Source organism: Salvia miltiorrhiza, chromosome 8 (genome assembly GCF_028751815.1).
Source record: "Salvia miltiorrhiza cultivar Shanhuang (shh) chromosome 8, IMPLAD_Smil_shh, whole genome shotgun sequence".
NCBI lineage: Eukaryota > Viridiplantae > Streptophyta > Magnoliopsida > Lamiales > Lamiaceae > Salvia > Salvia miltiorrhiza.
In genome coordinates, this window is record NC_080394.1 from 26,837,878 (window position 1) to 26,849,765 (window position 11,888).

The 11,888-nt window shown below is 37.5% G+C and overlaps 1 protein-coding gene and 1 non-coding gene across 3 annotated transcripts; both read right to left on the bottom strand.

Moving 5' to 3' along the window:
* Positions 1-323: 323 nt before the first annotated feature.
* LOC130997350 (uncharacterized) lies at positions 324-5,699 on the bottom strand. 2 transcript variants are annotated; one of them, XR_009093057.1, is made up of 5 exons: positions 5,200-5,699; positions 4,836-4,938; positions 2,877-2,979; positions 768-2,442; positions 324-658 (listed from the first exon to the last, which is right to left on the bottom strand). XR_009093057.1 is itself a non-coding variant. In XM_057922642.1 (4 exons), the coding sequence occupies exons 1-4, from the start codon at positions 5,560-5,562 to the stop codon at positions 918-920; spliced, it is 2,094 nt and encodes a 697-aa protein (XP_057778625.1). In that variant the 5' UTR covers positions 5,563-5,644; the 3' UTR covers positions 324-917. The 2 variants fall into 2 exon arrangements, 1 of the variants encoding a protein (XP_057778625.1); XM_057922642.1 differs by having other exon boundaries at positions 324-2,442; positions 5,200-5,644.
* Positions 5,700-5,735: 36 nt separating this feature from the next.
* Positions 5,736-5,807, bottom strand: TRNAQ-CUG (transfer RNA glutamine (anticodon CUG)). The gene has a single exon. It is a non-coding gene; the product is annotated as a tRNA-Gln (tRNA).
* Between the last annotated feature and the right edge of the window lie 6,081 nt (positions 5,808-11,888).

Here is an 11,888-nt window from a genome sequence, read left to right on the forward strand (position 1 = left end):
CTTATCATTATCAAATTATTATTTACTTCCCATATCAACTCATTATATAATTGCAAAAAAAAAAAACTCATTATATAATTGCGATAGAACGTAAACGGAGAGTAAACTCAAGTTGGCGTCGTGCTTTGCGCTCAGACATCTCTCAATTAATTTGATGTAGATGGATTTTATAATACTCTTATACTCAATAATAGGGTACCTGAATCATTTAATGTCTTGAGACTTAAGAAATGTCAAATGAGAACCCACCATGAGAGAGAGAGAGAGAGAGAGAGAGAGAAGTTAGGGAATTAACTACTGAAAACAATCGTACAAGTACCAAGTTTTAGAATTAGGTACAAAATATTAAATAAGAGCTGTTGAAATTATATTTTACAGTATTCGGACAAACAGGCTTTGATGCCGAAAAACTTTAGATTACGAAATTTGGGCAGACAGTTATACCTAATGATTACTAACGAAGAAAAATGTTGGGCTAATATAAACAATGCAAAAGAATCAAGACAGAAAACCAACACTTCCTATAATAGGCATTCACAATCTCTACTCCAAAAATAACACTGCTACTAACCCTCAAGCAAGAGCAGAATACTTACTCCAACAAGTATATGTCTTGTACAACAATGCAACCGATTCCAGAAAGGGAAGCACCAGCCACCTGCAAAGTAACGTTATACGTTACGTATATATAGTTCTCAAACTAAGAGATAAAACATCTTATTATGAGAAACAAGCAATTCTGATAAAGCAGCTTGTAAAGTTTTTACCCTAAAAGAGAACTGGTTGAAATGGTATGGGAATGGTCATCAACCTCCCATTATAGTGCATTATCCCTCCTCAAAAATTTCACAAAGTAGTCTTTCAAGAGTGAGCAATGACGAGGCACGCCCATCAAAAACAACACAAGTGGAGCTGTTTTACTTCGGTTTTGCTGCATCATCCATTTTGGAGCCTGTAGGTGGAGACAGAGATCTGTTTTCCTCACCGTTGCTCTTATCACAGGGTTCGGACTTCCTATTGCGACAGTTCTTGCTAATATGCCCATCCTTGCCACATATCAAACATGCTCTTTTATTTGCATCATCCATTTTGGTGCCTGTACATGGGGAGAGGAATCCATTCTCCTTGCCCTTGCTCTTATCCCAGGGTTCAAACTTCCTACCACGACAGTGCTTACTGATGTGCCCCTCCTTCCCACAAGTAAAGCATGCTCTTTTGTTTTCATCTTTCTTTGTTCCCTGTCTCTGGTCAAGCTTCGGCTCCATAACATGACGACCCTTCTTAGAGTTGGCTTCTTTCTCGCACAAGTTGCGAGATTCTGCTTCAAGTTGAAGACGATGCATCAGCATATTAAGAGTTAAAAACTCCTCTTGCATCAGTTTAAGGCGAAGCTCCTTCCATGAAGGTGGGAGCTTGCAGACTATAACACTCGTATGGAAGTATTCCTCGATCCATGTTCCAGCAGCAATAATGGAATCGGCAATCTTGTGCAGTTCTTGGATCTGATCAAAAATTGATACCCCATCAACCATCTGAAAGTGAATATACTTGTTGATTTGTGACCTTTTGTTTCCAAAATCTTCATTGTATACAGCTCTGAGTTCATCCCAGAGCTCTCCAGCCGATAAACTTTTTTGTGAGTATAATTGAAAAAGACTGTCACATAAAGAATTCAATATATTATAGCGGCACAAGTAGTCATCAGTAGTCCACCTTTGCACGGCAGCCTTGGCTCCGACCATATCTTCAAAACTAGCTTCTGGTTTCAAAGATATGTTGGGGCATCGCTCAGAAAGCACATACGCTATGCTTAACTGATTTAGGAACATTTCCATTTGAATCCTCCAGGAATGGTAATTTCTTCCATCAAAACGGACTGGCTGTATAGGGATCAGTTGTTCAGGAGGAATTGCAATAGCTGTATGATGTGGGTGCCTTTGACTAGGAAATGAAGGCACCGAAGTGGAAATACCAACATCATCTGGAGAAAGTGCAGCAGCGCTATCAAGTTGAATAGGAAGTGGAGGCACCACCGTAGAGTTTTGAGATGCCGCTTCAGTTCTACAGGCAGGAATTGGTTTCTGATAGCTGGAAGTTGTTCCACAAGTACCTGGTGCTTCTTGTGCTTTTTCAGCAAGAATTTGCTCTTGAGAGATGGAGGCAATCACTACATTAGATGCATCAACCTCAGTTTGTCCACTCTTGTCATGAGGTTGAACGATGCTTACCAAATTAGAAATGGTTTGTGTTTGACCCTCTTCAGCAGGATCTGCTGCTGAACTTCTCGTCTCTGGTTCATTTTGATTCCGTTTCCTCTTGGCGGGAAGGTGAAGAGCACTTGCCAAACTAGAAACACCTATCGCAGTTTGGCTCTTCTCACTGACAGAATCTGTCACTGGATTTGATATGTCTGCTTTACTTTGTCTTGTAACAGCTCTAGATCTACAAGGGATGGATTACATACAAAAAGCTTCAAACAGCATGTCAAACTACAATTTTTGAATGCCCCCCCACCCCCCCCCCCCCCCCCCCAAAAAAAAGAACAAAGAAAAACTGCATAAGGAAAAGGAAAAGGAAAAACTATGGGCTTAGGTCATTCACTTCGAATACTATGTTGATGAAATTTATTGACTAAACATTAATAGCACTTGTGACACTCGAACAACGTATATTCATTGGATTCACAATGACATCTGAATTTGGCTGGGAAAAAGAGAAAATAATGCAGAAAAACCAATCTTTTCCCTGTATTGTGTGGATATAAATGTCTAAGGCATACAAGAAGTGTTATTCAATAAAACAGTGACTTTGTCAAGTTCCCCGTGGATGGCTGGGGTAAAGAGAAGAAGAAGAAGAGGGAGAGAGAAGAGCCTCACCTCAAACGTGATTGCATTCTAACAATGGCCTCCTCTACAGAAGGAACGCTGTTCCTGAAGGATGACCATTGCGCAGATGTCAAGCTTATTCCAGAGTTTTCACCTAGGCTCATAAACATTGTATCAATATAAACCTTACAGTACAACCAACCAAAATGTAAAGGAAAAGGCCTAGGTAAGATGCTTCCCCTCCAACCATTAGGTTGGGGGTTCCAGGCATCACGGGGGTAAATGGGGAACCATTATTGATATTCATAAAGAAAAGATAAAAAAACACTGAAAGGAAACGATAAAAGTGGAAGACAATCAAGCAAGGTAATCACGCCCTCAAACATCAAGCAGAAAAAATTTGAGAAACTCTGAGAAAAATGCTATGAAATTGCCGAAGTATGGGCTAACTAAACAAAGATATGACTGTATAGGCACAGCAAAATCCAAGATGCAGATGTGAAACTCAATTGCAGAATGTAATAAATAATAGTAAAATATTTCTTAGAGGTAGTGATCACATCCTCACACTAATGTACTCAAGATCTGGATATCAATTTAACTAATCAGCACTCTATCAACTAAAACAGTATGTCATCATAATACTTGTAGAAATAGTTTTCATTGTAAGAATCCTTGAATTTAATACTCATCAGCACCCATGCATTCTGTAAATCAAATCAAAATGATGTAGATCACCTCATTTTGGCCTCCCAAAGTTCCTGAGTATCCAAAATCTTTTTGTGAGCATGTTTGGACCAAAGAGTTTCTTTGTCACTTTATGTGGACAGGTGGAATCAGATTTTTCTTGGCTAACCTAAGAGGTGTTTCCAATTAGGCGCAAAATGAGCAGCACTTTACCAAGGTTAATTTTTCATTCTTGTCAATCCTATTTCTGTGAAGTTAAATTGATTTAAACAATCAGCTTATATGATCAGAATGCTTAGTCCATGTTCATGGGAGATGTTCACCAGCCATGATACCAGAAATATGGAGGTGTAATCTAAGTGCTAAGACACTACTGTTCCACAGATACTTCCAAAATCCTGCTAGATAAAAGCAAAAACTTTCGTCTTCTTTTACTTTGTCATGTTAGCACATAGGTAAGTGTGTCTATTTGTTCGAGGGGGGGGGGGGGACTTAAAGGGAGGCACTGTCTAGAACTAATAAAACCTGATAATAAACAAACCTGCGCCAAATCTGTCGTTGAATTTGAAGAACCTAAAGCAGCTTTATTGGGCTGATGAAAGCTAAACAAAGGTGAGAGCTTAAGCCACTACAAAGAAAAAGAATCCGGTTCAATGGAAAAAATATAGTGCTTATACATATTATTATGCTTACTAACAAGTGGATTTAATGACAACCACAACTGTCATGGAAAAGATATAGTGTGTATTCATTATTATGCTTACTAACAAGTAGATTCAAGTGACAACCACAACCGTCAGCCAAACCAACCACAAGCATCAGAATTCTGATTTATGTTTTTTTTACAAGGCAACTCTTCATATTCGTCCTTCACAAGTTATATACATAGATGAGTGGCGATAAAATTATTTTCCAGCTCAATGCATAAAATTGTAAAAAAAAAAAAAATCTTTTAAATTTATTGAACTTAATTCAGCACAAGTTTTTCAAGGACAAAATGCATGACTATCTGGCTGACTCAGTTAATGCAAGATTGAAAATCTTGACAATTTGGGACGAAGGTAGTGAAGAGGGTCTCAGTTCCAAAATTTTAAGATATTGGTTTCCTATAAACTAAAGAGTAACGAGTTATAAGTATTTCATAAGCCAGTGTTGGAGCAGATGCAGAGTTGCTAACAAAAAAGAAGACAGAAATGCAGAAAGTAGATGCGATTAACAATACAATAAAGTCCTAAAAAAATCACAATTGTTGAGCTTGAAACAAAAGTTCACTTTGTAAAAAGTTCCAGAGCCCCGTTACTGATTGCTAATGGAAATTCTCACCTCTTGCAGGAAGCAAATTTCCACCTTGTACATAGAAATCACGGATTGAGACTACGGTTCCCCCCATAAAATCATGAACTGTAACCTTCCTCTTGTCTGATAACTGCACATTCCAATGACCAAAAAATAGAACACTGGAGAAGTAAGCGCAAGAGTTTATAACAGATAACTGGAGCATGACAGAGGATGAGTTTAATACATAGACGTCAAACCAGAGAGCATTGGCGTGTCCACATATTCCTAAAGACTAAATTACAGGGGAGAAGACTAATTACAAATTTTGACATCGTTTATTCTCACATACAAAAAATTAAAAAGTCCCACTATCGTTTATTCTCAAGAGTTTTCCAAAATCAAACCGAACCTTACAAATAATCCTGCCATCGTATTTCGCTCCCGATATAGCATCAACATCACACCGTCGTTGCTGCTCCCGCCGCTGTTCGACGTGATAATCAGCGCTTTTATCGCTGCTACTGCTGTCATGAATCTTATGGAACGAATTCGTTCGGAGAATCTCCGCCGCCGTGGATAGCAGGAATGAATCGACTAGCTGCCTAACGAGCAGACGGTGGTTTAAGCCGGAGAGCTCGAAGCCTAGCCGCAAGGCGGCGCCCGAACGCACGCCGAACTCAGTAACCGTCTCAAGCTCCGACGCTCTGAGGATTTGCAGAACTGTCTCTTCGATTTTACGCCGTTCTGCTGCGCTTAAGCATTCTTCGTCCATCTCTTTTAAGCGCTCTCTCTCTCTAAACCCTAAACCCTAACTCTCTCTCTCTCTCTCTCTCTCTATGTAATAATGAACAAATAAATAAAAGGCGATTGCGGTGTTCAAAGAAAAAAAACAGCGATTGAAACAATAAAACCGAAAATGCATGGCCAAAAAATATGTAAAATTAAAGGTTCCACCGAGACTTGAACTCGGGTTACTGGATTCAGAGTCCAATGTCCTAACCACTAGACCATGGAACCGTTTTGTTAAATATTCTTATTTTAGTTATCTATACTAAACAACATCGCCAACCCTGCATCGGCCTCCAACGTGGATACCGTCTTTGCCCAAACGTTAATAGGAAAATGATCTATCCTATGTGACATTCTCAAATTTCACCATTTCAACATCCCTTAACTTTCCTTCGTTTTAATAATTCAACATTGTTTTGAATAGTATTCCACCAATTGAAGAATCTAACTATAGTGTGTTTCCTTATTTCACAATAATTTAGTTTGTCAAATAAATATTTTTTGTCTTTTTTAGAGGTGGTCTTGTGTACAACATGTTGCACTATGCAACAGAGTCGGCCCGCGACCTAACCCGATATATAAAATCAAATATAGGTGTCAATATGCGAGTTTTACCCAGACCAGAACCATTAAAATTGTTCTGATTCCAGATCTAGAACTTGTCTGTTAGTTATTGGACCCAGACATTACTTAGACCATTGAGTGACAAAATCAAATGTCCGAGTAGGTTAATTACTCATGGACCAGATAATACACAAACAAAAAAGCCAAAACTAACCCATCTCACACCCCAATTTATATTTTCTCTCTCTTTTCTCTCTCTCTCTTTCTCTTCTTTTTCTTCCTCTTCCTCTTCCTCTCACTCATCAATCTCACGCCCTAGTTCAGTTAGGCTCGAAACCTATCTAGGAATCGACGACCATCCTCTGCCAGAGCTCAAAGCCTGTCATTGATGATTTCAATCTCTTTCTCTCTCTTTGGCGATCGATGCCTTCTTGTCGGCTCCATCGCCGCAGGTTCATTCTCTATTCCTCTTCATGGCTTCATCTTCATTCTTTTTGTCCGTTGTGATTGCTAATTGTGCTACAATTTCTGCTAAAGATTGATTTTTATTGTATTTTTATGGTGGACAATTAAAGAAAACAACTATCTTGAACATTATCGGAGTGAATATATTATAGTAAATTATACTATTATTTAAAAAAAAATCATTTTTGCCTCACCAATCTCCATCGTTTGCTATTTACACAAAAGAATGTGAATAATGGAGCAGCTTCCACTTCATTTTGATTCATCAAGTCAGTGACTTCATGGCTGTCATGTCATCGCGTTCATCATAAGTCGAACTTCCACTGTCAACTCTCACAATAAAGTCAATATTTGTGTTGACTTATTCGTTTTCATCTTCTGTGGGGCACAGTTAAACATTTGAGTTTAAATTAATGAAGTTTTTCGTTTTGGCAGAAAATATTATTGTAATATTATTAATATTTTTAATATTATTTTAAAAATATTCCCTATATCCCACAAGAGTGTGCATCCCTTTTGGTGGCACGAGTTTTAATAAAATGTTAGATGAGTGTATTGATAGTTGAAAAAGTGATTCACTTTATTATAAAATAAGGTAATAAATAAGAAGTTAGTGATGGGGGCAAATGCACACTCTTGTAGGACGTCCCAAAATAGAAATAAGGCCACACTCTTATGGGATGGATGGAGTACCATTTTTTGAAACAAAAAATAAAATAAAATAAAAGTTTACAAGCCAAGTTTGACTGGACCCAAAAATATTTTTGAAATTATTTTAAAAATGCCATTTCCGAAAGAAAAAAAAAAAAAAAAACTTTACAGGCGAGTCAGATCGAACCCGAAACAAGTGGGTCGGATTAGATCGGGACCGATCAGGTTCTGGGTCGAACCCGAAACAAGTGGGTCAGATCAAACTGTTACTTTGTATCTCAACGGGTAATCAATGGTTCTGGGTCGGTCCGGATAAAACCCACTCATTGACACCCCTAGTGTGATGCATTGATGGTGAATATATTTGTGAGTTGTATATTTGTGTGTTGGTGACTTGGTGTGTTTGTAGATGACATCTTCACAAGAAACACGTCAAGATAGTAATAGAGTTTTACTAGATGTGGGAATAAAAGAAAATGAAGATATTGATATGGACATAATATAATAAGTCCAAATACAAGATTGGGCTATGTAGATAGGGACACAAGTTATACAAATAAGAAGTGAGAAGTAGTCGAATAAAAGAAAAAGGAAATAGAAGCAAAGTCACAAGCCAGAAAAAGGAAAAGGTCAGCTAAAATCCACACATCGGAGAGGATTTACCGTTGAGTGGGTCAGATAAGGTGATCCTTCTAGAAAGACGCACAAAGAAAAATGTATATGTTGTGGCACATTAATTACAGCAGACTTCACACGCTCATGGTACTAATAGTTTGAAAAACCATACCGCTTCTTGTTTGATGAAGAGTGCAAATGTAGGCGATCAAATTATTTTGAACTACGCCCCTAGTGGAAGTACAACGAGATCATTGACAAGTTGGAGATTGACCAAAAAGTGGAGAGGTTAGCATTGTGTGAAATGATACTACTCGATGAGCTGGCAGTCATATTTGTTGAGCGAGATAATTTTAGACGATTTGTGGACCATGTATGCCCTCAATTCCAGATTCCTTCAAGATAGACGATATGAATTGATTGTGTGAAGCTTTTTATGGAGTGCAAGGATGTTATAAAGTCTTTTTACCAAAAAAAGAAAAGAAAAAAAAACATGGGTAGAATGTCCATTACCATAGATTGTTAGACATTAGTGAATAACACAAATTTTATTTGTGGTATTGTACACTGTATCAACAAGGATTTAATTATGCATAAGAAGATCATCACTTTTTACCCCCATCATTAGTCATAAGGGGTCTGACATTGGTGAAGCAATCTTCACGTTATTTAAGGAATGAGGATTGACGCTGGGATTCTACACAAGAAGATCATCAATTTTTACCCCATCATTAGTCCTAAGGGGACTGACATTGGTGAAGCAATCTCCACGTTATTTAAGGAATGAGAATTGACGAAAGTGTTATATGTACTGATAATGCAACTTAAAATGATGGAGCAATTAGACATGTTTGTGCTTACATTTACATTATAAAGACTAATCTTATTGGCGGCAGCCCCGTTCCTGGCATTTAAGGGGCCCTAGGCAAAATAAGATAAAAGGGCCATTTATATAATAAATATATATATAAAAAAATGTCAATGTCATAAAAAGCGATTTCTTCGAGCTTTTGTAGATACAAAATCATTAATAATTACATCAATGTTAATATATTCTAACATATCTTTCTCAGTAGCCAAAATTGCCAAATCGTTAAACCTTTCTTGTGACATTGATCACCTTATGTAGGTTTTTATTAATTTAAGCTTTGAAAAGCTTCTTTCAGCAGATGTTACGGTCACAGGCGCAATTAATAAAATTCTATAAGTAATCGAGACATTCGGATAACAATATGTAGATTTGACAAATGTAAGAATCTCAAGTGGTAGACAATAAATTAGTAGGCAAAGTCAATTGCAACACTTTCAATTATGAGTAAAGATCGTCTAAATCACTATCAGATAAATTCTCATGAGAAAAAGGTAGAGTGAAAATTAACACAAGAATCTATTAATTCATTCTTATCACTTTAACTTATTTGAATCATATAAAAATCCGAAAACACATTCAAAAGTTTTCAGTTCCTCAAATCTATTATTTTAAAGAAACAATTGTCATATCCACAACAACCAAACAATATCTAGTTCTGAATAACTCTTCAGGTGAATGATCTTCTTCGTCCTCATTATTCTCACCAAAATACTTTTTCCTAGTCATACGACAATTGGAAAGATAGGATCTACATCCATTTCAAGTGCAACCCTTTTAGCCACATTCATACTTGATATAAAACCTTCTTCTCTATACTTTTCAAAAAATGAAATTACACCTTCCAATTGCTTCATAGTAGCATCGATGCACATAGACTTAGATTGTAATTTTTTGCTTATCATATTAACAGTAAATAGAATTTCATACCAAATCACCTTGCCAAACAAAAACTCAAAACTTTCTAAAGCATTAACCAAACTTTCTGCTTCACTCTTTGTTTTCGCATCATTATCACAAGATTTATATAATTTTAACAAAGCTAATCTTATTTGTAGACATTGAAATCTAATAGTTTTAACACTTTTAATTCGACTCTCCCAACGCGTATTAGACAAGTATTTCACACTTAAACCATGCACATTATCAAGCAAAATACTTCATCTTTTTGTAGAACCCGAAAATAATGAATATATGCGTTGAATAACTCCAAAAAAATGAAATAGATTTAACACGAGAATGTGCCATATCACCAATAGTAAAATTAAGACTATGGCAAGCACGAGGCATATATAAAGCTCTGAGGTTTATTTCAAGAAATCGCTTTTGAACACCTTGATGTTTTCCTTTCATATTGGAATCATTGTCATAACCCTGACCCCTCACATCATTAACATTAACTTTGGGTTGGATTTTGTATTAACTTTGGATATGCGTAATGTATCGTGTGTAGCTTGTAAAATAATGTGTAAGTGGTATGTAATGCTCGTATTCATAGGCTAAAACATTAAGAATCCTAATAGGAATATGACTCTGCTTGTTAGTGATTGAGTAGAACTAAAACTCTTCAAATTGATCTTATCTTTAATTTAATCTCCAACTTTATTAGACCCCTAACAACTTCTTTCCATTGATCAGGATTGTCAGGCCAACAGCGCTATTAACGGTCCGATTTGATTAAATTTGCCTTAATTCGTTGGTTTTTCGAATATGCATACCTTTGTCCCCATCACCATTTATTAATTTTTTAGAATTTTATATTAACAAAAAGTAAAAACAAATTACTATTTGTTTGATTTTCAATTTATTAATTTTTAAATTTTTAATTAATTAAAAAATAAAGTCGATTCGGTAATCAAATAATCGAAATAATTATCATTTTCGATTTGATAAAATTTCGATTCGATTTTGATAATTCGAACCAACCGACAACCACAATTGCTACACTATAAAATAGTTATCAATTTACAATTATGATAAAAATTTGTGGGCCTGAAAAATCAGAAAATAGTAAGTTGGTTGGAAACTAATTTTTACTTTCCTAAAATTATATTTTCTCTGTACCATAAAAATATGCATAATTTTCCTTTTTCGTCAGTCTCATAAAAATATGTATAACCCATTTTTATAATAATAATTCTTCTACTAAACATTATACTCCCTCCGTCCCGCTATTCAAGTCTCATTTTCCTTTTTGGGTTGTCCCACCGATAATGTCCCATTTCCTAAAAAGGAAATAATAAGGGGATGCTTAACATTAATTAAAACACTAATTAAATGCCTAATACAAAAGATCAAAAATACATCTAACCATAGAATTCAAGGAGACTATCGGCTCTCTCTCTCTCTCTTTCTCTCTGCGCCTCCACCCTCACCTTCTCTCCGGTGGACGCCGGATCTGTCACCTCTCTCCATCGGTGACCGCAATGCCTCGCCGCTCGTTTTCCGGCGACCAGGGCTCTGCCCTCTCCTGGCTTCCATCTGCAAAGAGACTCTCGGCTCTCTCTCCTCTCTCTTTCTCTCTCTGCGCCTTCACCCTCACCTTCTCCTCCGTCGCCTTCTCTCTGCTAGATGTCGGATCTGTCACTTCTCTCCCTCCGCCGCCCGTATTCGCCTCTCTTCCTTCTGCTAAACTCCGGCGCTCAGTGAAGCCACGACCGCCTCTCATTCCACTCACAAATCCAGCACAGAGCCACCGCCATCGTCACCAACAGCAGCTCCCTCTCCTCACTCCTCGGTCGAGCGACAGCAGTTCTCGTCGCCGCCCTCGGTCGCCCTTTTCCTCCCTCTGATCTCCTCCGCCTCCGTCCTCCGTCTCTCACCTCTGATCTCCCCTGACCCTCTGCAAAACCCTAACCCCTAATTTGGGTTGCAGATTTGGTTGGGGGAAATCGTTTGATTTCTGAGTTCGATTTGGGTGGGTTGCAGATTTCTGAGCTCGATTTGGGTGGGGTTGCAAATTTGGGTGGTGATTTGCCGACGGTGGTTCCAAAGGTGATTTCATTTCTGCATTCTCACCTCTAATTTCTGCATTTCTGCATTTGTGGGAGGGGAGTGACACTACTATTCCTAAATGCAGAAAGAAATGGCGAAGAGCAAAAGGAGAAGGAGCAACAACCCAATTTCAGCAATTTCGCCCAAATTTC

Excerpts from the sequence above, each read along its gene's own strand:
- LOC130997350 (XM_057922642.1), bottom strand. The coding sequence starts at position 5,562 with ATGGACGAAGAATGCTTAAGCGCAGCAGAACGGCGTAAAATCGAAGAG. Across the intron at positions 2,980-4,835 it reads AAATTTGCTTCCTGCAAGAG|GTGAAAACTCTGGAATAAGC; the intron begins GTGAGAATTTCC and ends TTATGAGCCTAG. Across the intron at positions 2,443-2,876 it reads AGAATGCAATCACGTTTGAG|ATCTAGAGCTGTTACAAGAC; the intron begins GTGAGGCTCTTC and ends CATCCCTTGTAG.